The sequence below is a fragment of the Neodiprion virginianus genome, chromosome 1 (genome assembly GCF_021901495.1).
Source record: "Neodiprion virginianus isolate iyNeoVirg1 chromosome 1, iyNeoVirg1.1, whole genome shotgun sequence".
NCBI lineage: Eukaryota > Metazoa > Arthropoda > Insecta > Hymenoptera > Diprionidae > Neodiprion > Neodiprion virginianus.
Window position 1 is genome coordinate 5,580,540 of NC_060877.1, and position 19,075 is coordinate 5,599,614.

At 39.8% G+C, this 19,075-nt stretch overlaps 2 protein-coding genes and 1 long non-coding RNA gene across 6 annotated transcripts; 1 reads left to right on the top strand and 2 right to left on the bottom strand.

Annotated features, from left to right (window-relative positions):
- Positions 1-32: 32 nt before the first annotated feature.
- On the bottom strand, positions 33-5,465 carry LOC124297130 (lipase maturation factor 2-like). Its single transcript, XM_046747795.1, has 10 exons — positions 5,335-5,465; positions 4,672-4,855; positions 4,451-4,552; positions 3,697-3,890; positions 3,322-3,500; positions 2,848-3,097; positions 2,534-2,739; positions 2,174-2,414; positions 1,749-1,965; positions 33-1,660 (listed from the first exon to the last, which is right to left on the bottom strand). Exons 1-10 carry the CDS (start codon positions 5,426-5,428, stop codon positions 1,393-1,395), a joined length of 1,935 nt encoding a protein of 644 aa, XP_046603751.1. The 5' UTR covers positions 5,429-5,465; the 3' UTR covers positions 33-1,392.
- On the top strand, positions 2,370-3,980 carry LOC124297147 (uncharacterized). Its single transcript, XR_006906538.1, has 2 exons — positions 2,370-2,508; positions 3,332-3,980. It is a non-coding gene; the product is annotated as an uncharacterized LOC124297147 (long non-coding RNA).
- Positions 5,466-6,208: 743 nt separating the features above from the next.
- Positions 6,209-9,431, bottom strand: LOC124297135 (trichohyalin-like). 4 transcript variants are annotated; one of them, XM_046747837.1, is made up of 3 exons: positions 9,133-9,431; positions 7,423-8,643; positions 6,209-7,241 (listed from the first exon to the last, which is right to left on the bottom strand). In XM_046747837.1, the coding sequence occupies exons 2-3, from the start codon at positions 8,607-8,609 to the stop codon at positions 7,232-7,234; spliced, it is 1,197 nt and encodes a 398-aa protein (XP_046603793.1). In that variant the 5' UTR covers positions 8,610-8,643; positions 9,133-9,431; the 3' UTR covers positions 6,209-7,231. The 4 variants fall into 4 exon arrangements, with proteins under 4 accessions (XP_046603793.1, XP_046603784.1, XP_046603764.1 ...); XM_046747828.1 differs by having other exon boundaries at positions 6,209-7,332; positions 9,133-9,428; XM_046747808.1 differs by having other exon boundaries at positions 6,209-8,643.
- Positions 9,432-19,075: the final 9,644 nt, after the last annotated feature.

Below are 19,075 nucleotides of genomic sequence, written 5' to 3' on the forward strand. Positions count from 1 at the left end.
CTTTGATGATTACACATGACAAAGTAATGAAGTGTACTTCAGGTATTTTCTTTATTTTATCGAATTTACATAAGGCGTATAGAAGACTTGGGATTATTTTATCTTTTTATTATTTAGTCTTTCAGTTTTATAAAGCAAAGTCATAGAACACATTTGAAATGAAAAATGCATAATTAATAAATTCATAGTACAAAAGACAAAAAAATTCCTTGGATGTACTTTTATTTTTTTTAACAACGCGTTAGTAATAATCGTGAGTAATATTTAAATTGAAAGAAAAATCCATATAAATAGCTATTACTTAAAAGATTATGGGATAATAGTAAAAAGTAAATTAAATAGGACGAGCTAGAACGAACGTTCACATTGTTTTCTGGACACATACATATACTAAAATATTGGAAAGACAATGTAAAACAGAATTTAAAAAAAAAAAATAGATACAAAATAAACACTAGTATCATAACAAAGTATTAGTTCACGAAATCTATAAATAATCACTGTAAGTTTTCAAAAAGTCATAAAATACAGATCCAAATGGATCGGTGATATTTCACTGATAACTGATTGAATTCTTCCATGTAGACTTATAGTTCTGTCATTTTTAATTATGAATGGATCTGTGGTCCAATCATCACGTACTTAATTTTATATAGAAATCAGATAACGCAATTAGTAGACATAGACAAGTCTGCACAACTATATGGATCGCCTGTAGATATCTTACTTGTTGGTATTTTAGAAGTAATGAAATGCGTTTTAATGACATTCACAGGAATGCCAGAAAATTAATTTCACGTACATAATTATAAGTGGAATGAACTTTTCAAAAATTGATTTCAACCAGAATTTAATTATGAATAATTAAGTAGAAATGAGTACAAATTTAAGAATCATATTTCAGAGAGCCTCGATACAGACACTTTATATCCAGTTGGGATTACTAAAAATATTTCACCTGCATTTTAGACCGTTTACGTTATAACTACACCGTCCAAACTTCAACAAATAGGTACATCATCTGCATGATTGTATAGTTTACATTGTCGAACAGAAGAATATAATCTCCTTAACAAATGGTGTTTAACTAAATAATCACCACTTTCATAACGTTATTTGGTAGTTGACATTTTCTTGTAAAAAGTATGCCTGCTATGTAAACAAGTACAGTAAATAGCCTCCACGCTAAATTATCCGTTTATACGATATTAACAAATGTGGAAGTCTTTTCAGCTTTTGTATGATGATAATTGTGTCGTGTATAACATCAATTCAATAGTGTCTAATTTCGTTACTTCTATTCAGACCTGGAATCCACATGGGACTTTTGCGATATACGGTATTAGTATCAACAACTTTTCAAATTAGACAAGGTCAATTGATCAACATGATTTAGTGTTTCACCCGATTATAACCGCTCATAATTATTGCACATCCCGCAGTAAATACACTCCATAAAAGGAGACTAGCTTCTACTCTTCCTACGACAGCTCTCAGGCTGTCTAGAATTAATTTCAAAGACGGGTTCACACTCTGCTCATCAGGCTTGTCTTGGATGATCTTCATCTTCGATAAATACTCCAATAGTGGTGGGTGATCTTTGCTGAAGATCGGGAAGTATTCGCCAATCTTCTCCCTGGTCCACCAGGTCGAACTGTGTCTAACATACGAGAATTTTCAATTAGGTATTACCAGGAACTTAGAAACCTCCTGTGAGCAACACGCGAGTAAAGATAATGTCCTCGTACCTTTGACTCCATGGGGTGTAATGATAGTGGTAGAGGCTTGCTTTTATGTATTTAGGCGGGCTGTCTCTGAACGGATTCTGAGCCTGATTAATAAGTGCCAGTACTTCCGGTTGTCCCGACAAAAGTCTATAGGCTAATGACATTAACCATGGGTTTTGATGGTATGTTCCTAGTGCAGCAAACCACATTTGCCAATCTAGACGAGGCTGATGTGGTGCTATAAAAAATGACCATGATCGGTTAATTATCGAGCTCAACATTGAAAGCAAATTTGCTTGTTACTTCTCAACGGAAAATGTTATCAAATAACTAAAGACTTGAATTGATATCTACGTCTGTTAACTGTTACAGCGGCAAGAATATGTACCATTTTACTTTTTAAATACTCAACATGCCCGCCACTGCAGATTCGTTTTTCAACTTACCAACAAAAGGTAAAGAATTATTGACATTTCCTGGCTTGTATAAGAATTCATATTCTCGCCAAGGTCCGTCTATGCTGTTGCTTCCTTCTATAATAACTTCTGGTCTTCCTCCCACTCCTGTCATTCGTCGGAATAATCCGTAACTATTAACCAGATGCAGATGATCTACGTCTGAATACATATGCTTGAGTTGACTTGGGACTGTAGAATTGAGTGAAGAATGCAGCGTGGCGTACGGCACCTGTGAAGAAAAATCAATAAAAAAACGTTGAAAGAGAATCCAGACATCGTTTTGGGATAGAGAGCAAACACAGGCATAGCTGCAGAATTATAATGTGTAGTATAAATTGTTTTACTTACAACACTAATGCCAAACAGGTACACAATATTAAGAGTGTAAATAATGGTGGTAAAAGTACTGAGTAATTTGCTACCAATTCCTTGCACAGATAAGATTGAATAGGTGACAGCCTCAGCTACAACAAATCCAAGGGATGCTAAACCCATGTAAATAGAGATCGGAACCACAGTGGCTAGAGCACGATCAAACTGCTCTTTTGTAAATGCTGAAATCCAACATTTTATTTTACAATATTGTTGTTGATTAATTTTATTCGAGCTTCGAGACTGTGGTAAAATATAAAAGAACATTTTCTGTCAAGCTCATTGCTTACCGATCTTAGACTCAATGGTAAAATCTTCGGTTATTTTCAAGTTGTAGTACACGTATGTTCCATATATCACAGCAGCGTATACGAAAAGACAGACAACTGTTGAGAAGTAATCAACGAAATCGGATTGACTGCTTTTTGCTTTCTTCTTGTAGAAGAATTGGTCGTCCAATAAAGATATACAGAGGCAGATCGTCAACAGATTGAAGAAATTGTAATTTCCCGTAGCGATAATATTCACTTGCAGAAATACCTGGGTTTAAAATATAATTAATACAATTTATACATGTTAGTGACTCTGTTTCAACTACTTTATCCATTTATAACGGTCGCCCTGGGCAAGCCATAAGTCCGTTTCTTTGAAATCTAGCATACAAAAGACTTCTTTGTGTATAATCTTTAAATTTGCAGGAAAAACGTGAAATGCTAAACAGAACTCGTTTAAGTAAACAATTATTTTGTTGCATGTATGCTTACTTGCAAGTAGAACGAAGTGATGCGAACTTTTCTATTTGGGAAGAAAAACAGAAACGGTATTGCGAGCTCGAAAACGTTTGCTCCTACAGTGGTTAAGCGAAGAAACCATGCCGGTAGATGATGAGCATACCAAGCCAAGGGAGTAGGAATGCATTGTGACTCAAAATGCACGTTCAAGGCTGGAAAACAACAAAATAAGTCACGGTTAATTTGTTTGGCGAACGCTTGTGGCACGAGAACACTTTTAAGGGTCTTATCCCTTTGCTACGATATTAAATAATGAGGAATAAAATATGAGCAGCAGCTGAAGCTGCAAGTCTAATTTATTGTGCTCAATATCACGTATACGATAGTTCAAGTGAAAAAATCACATACCCTCCAAACCCCACCACGTCGGACAGCCAGAAGTTAGCTTTACAACACCGCTGGAAAACATCAATCGAAAGAGTAGCCAACGAACTGCCCAAAATGTCAATGCCGTAGATGGAGTGCTGGATTTTCCTCGGCGGGGGTACCAGAAGGGTGCAACAATAGTGCACAAGAATCCAGCTTCGAGAAGAAGAACATCCCTGTAAATAAAAGTTATTTCAGAGAAAAAAAAAATTCAACATTATCAGATGACAAATCTTAAAAATTGAATAAATATGATTGTTCTGTCATTTCAGTTTCTACTATAGAAAGTAACTCTTTTAGCTAAAAAATATTCAAAACTGATGGTATAGGAAAGAAAGTGACGAACTAGATGAGAAATAAAGAAAGCGATGATATCTTTTGATAGATTGGCAAGTCCAATTCATCTCGTTAAAAATAGACATGATATCGGAAGCATACAGATTTTATTTGTAAAAATAGTTGCACTCATTGGTGAGCAGTAACCTTGACAAACACATCATTCGATACTCTGGTCAAGTGTTGAGTGTCAATACGATTCTCGAGTTACAATTTCATGTAGACTGTCCTGTTCAGGCCTCCGATCAAGCTTATGCAATATTTCTTGGGTTTTATTTCAATACATAGTTGAAAGTATACCTGACCGACTAGCCTTGGATTTTATTTAGAAAGCCTTATAAAGTGAATAAAGCTTGATTGGGATGTTCAGCTCGTGTTAAAATGTTTGAAAAAATCTCACCACTGAAACGACATGAAAGTTTGTCCAACTTGATAGAGAGAGTAGTAGAGAGACCATAATCCAGCAAAAACTGGAGCAGTGCAAAACCTTTGCGATATAAATCTGAAAAACAAAAATACAACCTTCATAAAGTAGCAGAGACGGATCTTAAGCTTTTGCGGAGCTTTAGAAGACTTGAATTGCCACTTTGACCAATAGAAATCAACAAAGTCTTATTTTACCCAGTAAATGAGAGAACAATCCCAAGTATCGCCAATACATCGAGCATATACTCCGTATTTAGGCTTATGTATGGTGCGAGCCAAAGCAAAGTTGGCTTCTGTTTTATTCTTTGCGACAAAGTGTTACCACCCCTCAAATCGAGTTGCGCCTTGGCTGGTAAGACTCCGTTGTTGCCATATAACCCTATTGAGGAAAATAAGTTTTGTTTTAATGTTTAAACAATTAAAACTATCAGCTCCTTCGCAGTCATTATAATTACAGGTATTTCAAATTCAGAGATACAAAACGTTATTTTTCAATCCAGTAAGAGAATAAACAATTGAATTTGCTTAGTATCAGAATTGCACGAACAAAAATTGTCAGCAAGTGCCTATAAATTACGGTGATCGTGTTTTTTTTTTCGGTCACTTAAAACGAACAGATAAAACGAAGGCGTTATTTTTCCTGCAACTGGAATCCGTCGTTTCGGTAAGATAAAAACTTAGTTCACACCCGGCCTAATTACGGTAAAAGACAATTGGGCTAATGCCGACTACTGAAAATATGGGGAGGTCTATTAGAGTTGGCATGAATAGTTAACAAGCCAATAATTGTAAGATTGTCTTGAACGAGGTCTAAGAGCAACCGGTGCTATTAATGGGATAAAAATAAGCCGTTCTTACCTGGGATTTGGATGTAGAAGCTGAGAAATGCGAATAAGTAAATGATGCATATACCTCGCAGGAATAAATTGCGGGTATACCGAACCTCTCCCATTGTTTTCCTTCTTTTTTTATCGAACCCGTACGTGTCAAAAAATTGTCATTTATTGAATAATTATCGGTGAGAAGGAGACAGTAAATTTTGATTAGGAAGACCAGCCACGAGTCCACAATCTGCTGCTACAATTTGTTACTGGAACTGGGGAGGGAAAGAAAGCGCCAGCGATCCCGGCTGGCGTCACTCAGGGATCCAATCAAAAGTCGGCAGATATGTCGGCGAGAAAATTTCATCTACGTGCTCCGCTTGTTATTCAAATTTCAAGCGTAAAATGCGGATTCGATTTTTGATCGCGGGTGCGACGCGAGGCCCTTTAATTGCAGAATTTAACAGACTGTCTTGCATCGGTGACAGAATTTTTTCTAAGTAAGCAATATATATATAAGCCTGAAATACGAACGAAGTGTGAACGCAGCTTTAGATCGTCCGTCCTGTTTTTCTCCTTTTATACAGCCACGTCTTTTCTTTTGATTTGTTCTTTCGTTAAGGCCTGCGTATCCTCAACCAATCGTTCTGCTTTAAAAATCTGGGAAACTATTTGAAAAATTCATTCACCACTCACCAGTAAGATTCGGAAGTTGAAAATACATTCATTTGATTTTAGGCATAGATAGGAATGATCTATCAATGATCAAATTCTATGTCGCGTTTAGCTGTGCTGGTTTTTTTTTCCTAAACCAAGTACAACGTGCTGTTTGGTAATTTATTCATCTATAGGCTTAACGAGGAAATTGAAAAAAAAAAAAAAAAAACAAAGAACAACGATCAGCACGGCCGACAAATTATTTGACTCATTTATTTAAAAAGGATTTAACTCTCGAACTGTTTCTAATAATAATTAATAACTATCGGCAAACTCCTTGTAATGTATGGTTTACGAAAGTACATAATCACTCGTTGTCACAACTGATGCAATGTATAATTATAACAATACAAATGTATGCGACAAACTTATCGTTATACGTATATATTGATATATGTATGATGTATATGTATATTTTATATAATATAATATGTATAAATATTAAATGCAGTGGTCAAAGACCACGGTATAACTGAAGTAACAACGAAAAGTAATAATCAAAGTTCATCAACTTGAACAAAATTATTATACACGCTGTACAACTGTTTCCAGCTATAATTCTCTGTTGGTAGTACAAATTTTATCGAAAAACTAGAGTATACAGTAGCTGTCTACCCATCTACTGCTTAGTTTTCCTTTACGATTTCACTACTTTGCTAAAGTACGAATTTTCTCAAAACTTCTGAGCTGGGTGGACATCGATCGCGTCTTATCATTGACGCTTAAAAGTTTAGATGTGGGTACCAGCCGCTCTAAATTCAAGCTCAACTAATTAATAAATAACTGTCATTGTTTGTTAAAGACTAATTGTCGCTGTGGAAATAAAAAATATACTGGTGGAACAAAGTTTGTTCCAGTCACCAGCAAAATAAACTCTAAGCCCTAAATTCTCTAGAGCAAATTTCAAAGTTCTTTTTATCGCTCGTATTTAATTTTCATTCGTGGATCCATCCAGACGTTAACAACTGGCTACAGATCGAGTGTTTCGATTATGAAACATGGAAACATTAATGGTCGTTGCACCTTTGCGTCATTCGTTCAATCGAACGTGAAATAAACCGTTAATAGTTTACTCGATACACGCTAAGCTCTGGATTCTATATACGCGTGCCGTGCATATGTATACTAGTTTCGTTGGGCCTAAGTAATGCGACGAGTTCATCCGTTGTTTTGGGACTGAGGCTCGATGGTCTGCTCTCCGATATGAACTGGCTGGGTCAGCGTGTTCTGAAACCACATCATCCAGTTGCTGAGATAATGGCTCCCCAATTGGTTATCGGGGTCATCCCTCATCTGCACATTGTTCAACTCCTCAAAACTGCGAACGGTTTGAAGTTCAGTGAAATTGCTCACAGAATGCCCACCATGCGTTCTTAATTCCCGTTTTCTAAGAGCGTCTTTTACTAACCTTTGTCTGCGTTCCTCTTCGGTTTCAATTGCAGACCTGGTGAACCTCATTTCCCTTGCTCTTAGGGCATCCTTTCTCAATCTTTCTCTCCTCTGGTCTTCCGACTCCTTTGAATACTGATTCAATCTAGCTTCTCGTCGTTTCGCAGACTCTCTGTTCAACCTTTCCCTTCTCTGTTCCGCAGTTTCGTTTGCGTACAAAGTCAATCTTTTTATCCTTCTCCGTTCCGCCTCTCGGTCCAATCTTTTTCTCCTCTCTTCAGGCGTCTCGTTGTACATTCTGTATTCTCGTTTCCTCGCCGCCTCCGCATCTAGTCTTTTTCTCCTCTGTTCAGGAGTCTCGTAATACATTCTCATTTCCCTTCTCTTAGCAGCCTCTTTAGCCAGCCTCTGCAGTCGTTCCTCCTCCGTTTCTTCCTCGTAAAGTTTTCTCCGCTTCTCTCTCATGCACTCCGCTTTCCTTCTCAACCTCTCTCTGTAATCCTGACGCGGCTTACCCTTCCTTCTCAATCTCCTCTTTACCTTTTCTGAACTATTTGCTTTTCCCTGAACGTTACCTCTGTAACGTTCGTTCAAAACACGCGTCCTTCCTTTTCTCTTTGTAGCTGGAGCAGTCTCAGCTTCGATGTCCAACGGCTCTTCTGACCTGTCTTTCTCACCTTTCGAAACTCTCAACTCAAGTTCGGTGCTACTTGTGTCCTCCTGGTCTATGCACAACCATTCCGAGCTGTAGATACCATTCCCTTCTCTTTTAACATTTAGGCTCAAACCATCCAAAAAATCAGGAACGCTGTAAGGGATCGTTTGCAGTCTGTCGTCGTTGTCGATAAAGACTTCGGTCGCCTGGCTCATTCGTCTTTGAATTTCTTCATTAATTATATCCGGGTGCAAAGCTCCCAATGTTATAGTTTCGGGCAAATTATTAGCCAACGTACGCACGACGTTATGCTCCAGAGCATTGAAAGTCAAACTCAAAGTCTCTAGATCATCGGCGTTATTGCAAATAGTAGTTTCCAATTCGTGAATCAACGAATGTCCCTCTTTTATTTCAATCGCACACAAGTTATTCGCCTCGCATATCACATCTATGTCATTCGATTCAGATTCCTGATCTTCGACCTTAACGCATACAGAAATAAGGCCCAATGATGCGTCGTCTAGTTGAACATCGGGTTGATTTATTTCCATCTCCCCGCGACCTCGCAATTAGTCCAGACAATTCCTGCAACACGAACAATACTACGTATACGGATGTTTGACAGAAGACAGCCGTTTGTACATTCCCAAGAGTAGACAGAATGAAAACATATCCCCGCCTCTGTATTACAGTATAAAGATGAAAATTCAGATTACACCAAGGATAAGATATCAAAAATTGAAGGAATATTTTTAGAGAAATATCATGCAGCGTAGTAAACATATTGCGCAATATTTGGGCATGGAAATTATTGGTTTTCTTGTACTAATGACAAACCTGCGTGAAGCTAATGTGTCGGCTAGAAATAGAAACGCGTTGGCCATGAAAAGGCGATATTTCGGAACTTGGTAACGTGTGGATAGAGTGTGGCAAGAATTTGGGAAAAATACAGAATTTCAACGTCGATCAATAAAGAGGTTGTACAAAGGACAGACGCATCCAACGTCAATCACGAAAGTGAAGGAACGAGGGAGACAAAAAAAAAAAAAAAAAGAAGGAAAAAGTATCCCCCACCTGCGTATCGTCTGCTTCACTTGTGACAGCTGATTTTAAGATGGCGCCGAGATGATCGCGAGCTTGTTTACGGGTATTTGGTACGCGCTAAGCGTGACTCCGCCTGTCCGACTCATCAACACCTCTTGTCGATCACATTTTGCGGTTGCGTATGCTCAACGATATGAGCAACGACCCCCCGGTTCCCGGTTCGCGACGAAAATTATAATCGAATCAACGGTACCGAACTGCCTCGCCGCACACACGTCGCGTCATCGCTAAAGATGGCATCCACTCCATTTTCATTCCCCAATCGTCGCGGCAGCTGTAACAAAACTCGTTCGACTACATCTTTCAGAGCTGCGCATGCGGCCAATCTGTGCATGAAGTCACGCATTCCGTTGAATAAAAAGAAATGATTCTTTTAATTGTGCGATTTTATCACTAGATAATCTCTGCGATATCCATTTGGCTTAATACCCGAGCTTATGACAGTTTCAGAGAGCGTTTTTAATATCGTAATATCGAGGACTTACTTTGGAGGGAGAAAAAAAAATTTTCTCTGCAAAATGAGACTCGTCAAATTTCTGTCCAATATAAAATTCCCTCGAAGAGACTCGACTCGGACTCGCTCCCTATTAACGCTAACCGTGTATACACTCGTGTATGTCCAGTTGCCTGTCGAAAAAATCATCTTGCACGAAGAACGATGAATTGTACGAGTACAGGGTATAGTTATGATGATTTTATATAATAATTATCACAATGAAAGAGGATTGCCATCGATATTTTGATGTAGTACAGCGCAACGGGGTTGAAATTAGTCGTGGAGAAACGGGTGACGTGAGCCTTCAAATTCTTTAAATTCTCGGTTGCAAGAGACGGCGTGAAATACACGGTCGCAGGCTTCCGTAACGTGTAGATACGGTGCGTCAGTATTCGTGTAGGGATCGTGTATGGTATACCTGTGTAGTATGGGAGGATCGAGGAGTTCCTTAAGAGCTTCATCCGGAGGACCCGTTTTTGTTCGAGAGTCCACGCAGGGGGCTACGTGCGCTGATAATTAAGACATTTCCATTTAGAGTTGACGTCAACTGACGTGTAGACGAGCGAGCTTCTCTTCCCAGCTACACGTTTTCGGCTCGTCTTCGATTCGGCAAAAAAAAAATAAATAAATAAATAAAATAAAAATCAATCATTATGTATCGTATTTACAATTAATGGTATACGTATATAGCTGTATCAATACATGATCGAAGGGACGATTCTCGGAATGCTCGGGACGTTCCTCAAGAAAAACTTGCTTCTCGTGGGATCATGTCCATTAAGTTATTTATCATTTTCTAGCGATAATACCTGCATCGGTATAGCTTTCAATTTTCTTATCAATACTCGACTTCACAGATCATAATTTCAGCTGATCGCGAGGCATATCGATGTAAGTGTTTAACTTTTCGCGTGTAGCGACAAGACCACAAATCATAAGAAAATTATGATTTGTGATTTATACGTATACACGTAGAGCCTCTGATAACACAGTCTACGCTGATTATACGTACGACGGAGATGAGCAATTGCAAATCAACCAATGGCAACCAATCAGACAGGTATATTGCGCGACAAATGCTGCCCTGTAAGCAATAATATCCAACTCATAATACGGCGATTCTCTTGCTGCTCTGGCAGTTACAGTTATACAGCTCTAACTTAACGCCAGCGACAGGTGGTAGTGATACAACAGTAGCCAAGCAGCACAGTTTTACACCCTGCGAAGTTTGCACAGACCGCTTAATCTTGTATACGGAGTCTGATAAAGCTTTTTTAAATCACTCTAAGAGTCGCGTATTTTCTTGCTGTTTTTTTCGATTTTAACCATTTGTGAATTTTTAAGTCGTTAGTACTTTCCCATGATCAACGATTAGAAACGAAATTTTATACATATTACAGGTATGTGGTTGAAGATTAAGTGTGTCAAGCAGGTGTCGCGACGGCGAGAAATCGAGCACTTACCTACATAATGACGAGGCTCTTTGGGGCGCAGGATTTGATCGGTTTTAGAAATCTTTTTCAAGTAGTCGTACGTTACGAACGACAAGCAGCTGCAGTCGGCGTTGGCCCAACAGCGTAAGAAATTATTGCGGTGCCATAAAAGTACAGAAATTGTGATTACCGGCGTAGTATTACGGATAATTTCTAGATGAATTTTCCCCTCGCGCTCGGTTAACACGTTGAGCGCCATGTCAGCCATCGGTGGCTGACACTAGACTTTCCGTTTAGGCCGCGTCAGCCATCGGTGGCTGACACTAGACTTATCGGTGGCTGACAGCGGCGCGCGTGGCCTGAACGGGATTGTCTTAGAAATACGCGTGGCGCTCAACGTGTTAAATGACTTTGAATCGGTATCGGCTTCGTTACGGGGAGTAATCCACGATTGTCAATCAGCATTCCTTGGGTAGTAGTAGGTGATGGAAATCAATGTTTAACGTTACAATAATTCATTCGAGCTGCAGGGGCATTTATAATTTACGACCGGTGAGCGGTTATTTTATTCTCGCTGTTGGACTACCAAAGATTTCACGAGGGCAGAACAAGCCTGGCGGAATGTTGGCAGGTTCTTATTCCACTGACAAAATCATTAGGGGACTAAATCCAATAAAGGGCCTGTCGGCAACCGACCATAAGTAAACATTCTCCGGAAGATGACCGGCTGCATCGTAATCGCCCCATCAATGATATCGCGGACTCGTTCCTTATTCAACCCACGACACCGCTCGCATTTGCCTCCGAAAATATTAAGACCCGTTTGAAACTCGCCTCAATTATTTCCGTCATTTTTCTCCCCTCTGTTCGCAGAAGAGAGGTAAGAGGGAAAAAAAAAAATAAAAAAAATAAAACAATTAACAATAAACAAGTACAAGCTCAAACTTCTTGCATTAACCGCACCTATTATCGTATTGTAGAAATTATACCCGAGCGAAGAAATAGCGTGCGGATTAAGGATACAAGGCGACAATCTGTATAATCATTTCAGGATTGATCGTAAGCTGTGCGTAGGATCCATGGAAGTAAGATCGGAGCATCGAGCATCACGCGACTCCCGAATACAGATCCTTGGGGAAGACTGCAGGGAACTGCAAGCGTCTCGATCGCGATGAAAAGAGCAAAAGGAACCACGTATTTCTACCGAGTAAGTGAGTAATGGATATCTTTATTATCGTGGAGAGTCGTCGACGGGGTGAGTCTGCGAGCTGGAATCGACGTCGGCGCAGCAAATATGTACCCCCGGACTTGGACTCGCAGGACTTGGACTTGAAGAGGACTCCGCTCCAATTGGTCGTCCAACATAAATATTTATGAAAACGATATATTTATACGCGGACGACAAGTCGGATGGTTAAAAAGTTGAGAGATTTATTGGGCCGCGTCTTTCACTCGACAACCATTTCTGATTCTACCTCGACAGATATATGTATATACCCAACATGACGAGGACCGATTCAGTCTTAACCCGGCTGTATTAGGTATAATTTATGCATCTTGTTGCTTGTATACACACAATTTTCATTACCCTTACTTTCATCCCACTGCTAATCTAGGCCCGGTGCTTAATTATTATAACTACACTGATCAAAGGAATTCTCCTTTTCATGCGTCGAATTGTAATTGTCGTAACAGTACTTGCAGATATTGATCTTCTATATGGCGGAACCTTGACAGATTTGCACTTTTGTCACGTTCTGCTGCATTATACCTTATTATAGGTACATAGATATATGTACCTTTATTATTATGTGGGGAAAAATCCCGTCGAGACTTTGTTAGATGTAGAATTCCCGGTACTTTCGCGATAGAATGGTTACATTATAGCCACGTTCGTTTTGATACATAGGCGAATTACTCACCAAGATCCGTGATCGAATTGAGCTTCATTTGCACACGAAACGGTGAAAGGTGGATGGAAAGAAATAAATACTCGTAATTTGACAAACTTAAAAGTAAACAATAATAGTGAATATGCGACTATAGGCAAATAAAAGGTAATCAGAAGCGGAAAAGCGCCAAAGAAATAACGTGTAGTCATGCTATTATTATTATACAATAAACGCTTTCGCAAATATACTTGTGACTCTGCACAACAGGCGAGAGTTGAGATATTCTCGTAACGGTGCTGGAGATTGCAGTTAAAGAATTCTGCTCCTTTTGTAACGGAGTATATACTTGGCTGCTTGGTAAAATGATTCATGTGACGGAAGATTTGCTATGTTCTTTGCAGGCAACTGCACCGGGTTGCGTGAGTTCAAACTTCGCGATGAATCCAGCGGCTGGTTGTCGAGGCCTGGTGTTCGCTGTTCGTACATCATGGTGGTGCGGTGGTCGAGGTGAGTACCGATTAACGGAAGTCAAACCCATCGATTCAAGCATATATCACCCGACTAATGGTATGAGGACGTATGCGCGAATAAGGGTGAATTTGGTGGTTAAAGGGCGTATGATTTTATTTTTCGATACAAAAGCACTCAAAACGCATATCTGCACTAAAATTGGTCGAAACAATTGATACAGAATGGTGAAAGGGTTTGCGTTTAGTGGATTTCTCACACTTGTAAATAGTATAAGGTTGCATCGACCATTTTTTTGTTCTTTTCGTAAACGCTTTAAAAACCTTTGAAACGTATAGATTCATCGATTTCGAGAAGAATGTTTGAATTACTTTATTTACTATAAGAATAATGTCAAACGTAACGGTATAAGGTCGTATGTGGGCACAAACTCCATTAGTGAACGTGATCATATTATGGGTATAACCGACAGTACTTACGACTTTTTATCGTTAATTGATGCATTTTTCGCGCACGGACAAAGGGGAAAAAATATGCCTTTTTACCTTTGCGCGTGGTAAAAGATCGTATAATGGCTCTCACCTACTTATCTCGTTAGATACGCGATATATGAAAAAATCGAAACTTTCGGTATTTCACGAACAAGCTATAATATTTTGATTGTCGAGTCTTTCGATTGCTCCAAGAAACTATCCAACATTTCTTATACATTCGTTTTGCAATGTGATAATTTAGTAATATAAGATTATATTTCACATAGATACTGCAAGACTGGCGCCAAGCGTCGCGCATTTTTCTGCGGGCTACCGTTATTGATCGTTATTATTTCTCTTTCACCTGACCGTAGATAAGAATTACACTTCGGGGAATTATTATGTCAGGGAGCATCGATGTAATTTAGAATTGAAATCACCGCACCTGTGCACCTTGCGATATAATATTGTAAAAAGGTGTGTAAGATACGGTAGGACTGCACGAGCAGCCGCAAGATTGGCTTGCTGCGGCAGCCCTCTAGGAAACCAACAGAAAGTTCTCCTGCAGTTGAACCACAAATCTCTGCCCTAAACACCAGAATTATCGCTCGATGCTCCATTGTCCATCCGAGACGAGCTAAAGATCAGTAACAAAAAATATTCAATAGGATCTCGAACGAATTTCGTGTTTTCAGTTTAATACAGCCCCTAATACGCTGCAGCTCCTCGGTTTCCACAATACTATATTATCTTTTGTTCGATACCAATTTTTTTTTCCATCTCAGTTTTCCTTCGCGTGTTATACGTAAATACGTACTACTGTATATATGTATTATAATGTATAATACCTATAGCCACAATTCCTCAGTTTCGATAATTCGGCAATCGGAAAATCATAATCAATTTCACCCAATTATATTTAAATTCGAAATTCAAACTCAAAGCAAACATCTGGGCCAGTGGTCCATTGCTTTTTATTTCTTTCCTTCAACACCTTGACCCACCGTTTCCTTTTTTTCAGTTTTCTGAAAACAGAAATTTTTGGGGAAAGAATTCCATGACATTTCCAGGTTTTCCAGGATCTAAAACCTAGTTTTCCCTGACATTCTCCCAGTTCTGTAGTAAGTTACTAAGATCTATATCGTTCAGCTTATCGACTCTATATTCGGTTCAAATTCAATTCCAATTGAATAAAAATGTAATGTATAAAAAAGTCACGTAAAGCCAATTTATTTTCTCGGCGAAAAAAAGTAAACTTGTTGCCTCAAACAATCATTTTAATTCCCACGACGGAAAGCTGATATTTTCACTTCTCTTCACGAGCAAATTAAAAATATCCAGGCAATTCGAGGTTTTCCATGACCCTTTTTAAATCCCCCGAAATTTCCAAGTTTCCAGATTTTCCGAGTGTGTGGCCACCCTGCAAGACGGCGTCGGGTGATTGCAGGGTTTTCAACACCTCGTTTACGATTCGGTCAGTACTGCTGCTACAAGATCGAGTAGTTTGCGGTCATGTTAAAGACGGGCAAGTTCAGGGCTCTGAGTTGGGTAAGAATGAAGAGCGCGTACAGGCGATACTCTCGTAAAGTTTAATGCACCCCTCCATAAGTCATTCGAACAATGCCTTGGCATAGGTATTATTTCCTCCGCCTCCCTCGACGCCCCCGGGACTCGAACCGTGGTCTATACGCCCCCCGTTCAGCAGTCCGCACCTCTTCGATCCTTTCAAGCTGACACTTGATGTATCATGTTAGCATAGGCGGAGCGGAGGGGGGATGCGATGGTCTCTGGATCTTGCAAAACGTTCAACGTTATGCCCACAGGTAACCTAGAAAATAACTGCGTGTCTCCCTTTTAAAAATTTCAGAAGAAATCTCATTTGTGATTCGGGATCGGCCATCTCCTAGCACGATTGTGCTTCTAAAGAATGTCTAATTTCTATTAGGGTGGCGACACCCGTTGAATAAACTTAAAATCAAAGTACTATGCGTTTGATTGCAGAAATCTAGAATCTCCGTAGACGATCTTCCTTACCGACGCGGCCTGAAAATTGTCGCTAATTGTGATAGGTGCTGTGCTGGGAGATGATTGATTACTATTCGGTAATAAATCGTATTTAACGCTTGTGTTGTGATTCTGTAACATTGATTTGACTGCCTAATTTGTGTCCGCGAATTTACTGCGATTGGAAACAGTGCAGCAGGGGATCTCGTCGCGTGATTTCGTTACAATGCCTAAACATTTGGACGGTGAAAAATTGCACTTCGGTTCGTGCGTAACGTTGAATTCTCCGTTTATAAGTACCGATAGGTATATTATTCCCGTTCTGCCGATATGCGTGTTGATTGTCTACCGTATTCGTATACGACGTGACGTACGTTTCGATAATAATCTAATTCTTGCTGAAATTAATATCGAACTTCTCCGAGAACCGCAAGTCAATCCTCGTCACGCAACAGGTATAAGTACTTATGCATACGACTCTATATGCGTTGATTATTTTTAACTCTTTTTTTGTCTAAGGCTCCAATCGCTGGCAATGTGGGCCTAGTTTCGTTTGTCAGAGTTATATTTCATTGTGTCCACGATTCGACAGATTGCTGGGTTATTCAGCATTTCCAATATGCGTTCGTGTAATCGTGAAGAAACAAGTTTGAAAATAGAAGGAAATGCGATTGTCAAGTTTTTTTTCTCCAGATATCAACGACCTAACAACGTCGATTCTTCCGCGGAATCCTCCGCGGTCCGAATAAATAAAAAGTAGTCCCTGCCCGAGATGGCGTTGATCCGATCGTCAATTGTTCACGGTCATTGTAGTTTGCACCCAGGCACGAAAAAAGGCTCCGATTTTCTCGACCTGATCAAGAAATATCGACGCTGAATCACTCTGGGAGTTTATTCATTCGCGAGTGAAAATCTCGGCGACAGTTTTTAATCTACAGGGAGTCGTTTTGACGACTCGTTTAAATCTTCATCGATGATAATATCGAAGAATGTACGAGGTAAGAAACGGTTGCATCCCAAGATGGCGCGAGCCTGTTTCTCGAATGTTCGTCTTATCACCGTCGAAGTTGTAAAAAGATGCGAATTGTCGCGAAGAATCTTACAAGTTATTGTTAGCTTGGTTATTCAGTATTCCTGCAAATACAGCGACAGTCACTTTCTCGCCTTACGCGAAAAGTCACGTACAATTGATAATCTGAACAGCATAAGAAAACCTTGAGAGGAAAAAATCGTATTCCTTCTTCATTGTTGTGAAGAATTTCGGAACATTCCGGAACTTCGCATCGTTACTGTTTTTCATACGTCGAAATCAACATCGAGAATTCTGAATTTCAGATTAACGTTGCAGCTAAGAAGAACGCCTCCGCCTTCTGTTTACACCGTCCCGGGAGCTCCGCATTCGTAAATACGCCACAAAGGGGATTCGATCGGATTTGCTGTGTTTACGTTTGCTGGGTCTGGATTTCGGAAGCCAGTCTGATGTTTGGAGCTCGTCATGTTAATCAGTGTTCGGTGAGCAGTCGTCGTGTGAGTGGTAAGCTCGTAACATTGCTCCGTGATTGACGATTCTTCTTCACATCATAGGTATGGCAATATTGCGTATATTTAGTTTGAGACTACCCGAATAAGAGTCGCCTACAGTGTCTCTATGAGCGCGTCGCGAATAAGATCGCTGCTTCTCGAGTGTGTGTCTGTGAATTTGAGTCGTGCCTTCGTTGCTTCGAGAATCGTCCGTTACGATGATGCAAGCGTGATGAACGGCTTGTAATTGTGGCACTGCGTTACGTAGGTAAGTGCATATTTTTTTCACGTTAAATTCGACAATTTCCGTTGCTTTCGGTTAGATCGCAAGAAAGTGATAATTGATTTGTTAGTGAACAACGATCATACGAGTGACAATTTAGTCGAGTTGAAACCCAACATAAACGAAGAAAATGAAGAAGAAGCAGAAAAAGATGAAGAAACATAAGAAGAAACAGAAGAAAAAGATCAAGTTTTGCCACTGTGAATCCCGGTTGTTTTGTCAGGAATGTTAAGTTTGTTCGAATAACTACCAATCATATTGCAAGTGTTTGTTACAGGGCAACTTCAGCATTAACGTGGGATGACGAATTCTTACGGAGTGGAAGATGAATAAGAAGCTGGAGGGGTTGAAGAAGAAAGAGAAGCAGAAGACGACGAAGTTCCGAACCTGCGATTTCGTGCTACATTGCTAGGAATATTTAATTTTTCGAAATAATCACTAATCATTTTGCGAGAATTTGTTACAGGTCAGCTTCGGCATCAACGAGGACCAATTATACTCACGGATTATAAGAAACCGAATAAAAAGCCGAGACGTTGGAGAAGAAGAAGGGGAAGGAGGAGCAGAGGAAGCCGGAGTTTCGCAATGACTATTTGTAGTCAGCAATGGTATATTTTGCCAAGAATATCTAGTTTTGCTGTGCAATTGGTAATCAGTAATCATATTACGAGAATTGAATTTTTTTTGCAGGTCAACTTCCGGGCAATTAAAGACGAATGTCAAGGCTTAGAAGTTACCGTCCTGCAATTACTCTCTTCAATACTAGTGCAGTTCAGTGAATTTTCAAACTAGTGTACTAGTGTAAACTAGTGTAGTGTGTGAGTCGTTGTCAGTTCGCGAAACTTATATCCGCGAAATATGGAAACGGACTTTTCGATCGGATCGCGAATCGGGGACACTTGACGTTCGTTCAACTCAACCAATGTTCCAATATCCAGAGTGTTTCCGGGTTTCCTCAAGCGGATTTCGTCGGGCAGAGTGCAGCGGTAGCTTGGCGCTGGGTAAGTCGAAATTCAATTTCTTGATATACCAGCGCGCGAGATTCAACGCCGTATAAGATGCATACATATATTACCCATAATGCTCTTGCAACTTTAGAGCTCTCTAAATCTTTTTTTCTTCCTCATCCGCGCGATCGGTCCGCGCTACGTATTATACCAAGCCAGGTATAGATAATTAGTAATATTTTTTGTTCGTTAACTGCGAGTGGTTATACGTTGGGCAGGAGTAGTTAGCCGGCATTGGCATACGTCCGGGTTCACAGAGCCATATTTCATAGCCTGGTACGTATACCTACTCGCGGGTTGTTGGTGCCACGCTCATCGTCAGTTAGTCGCCTCGCG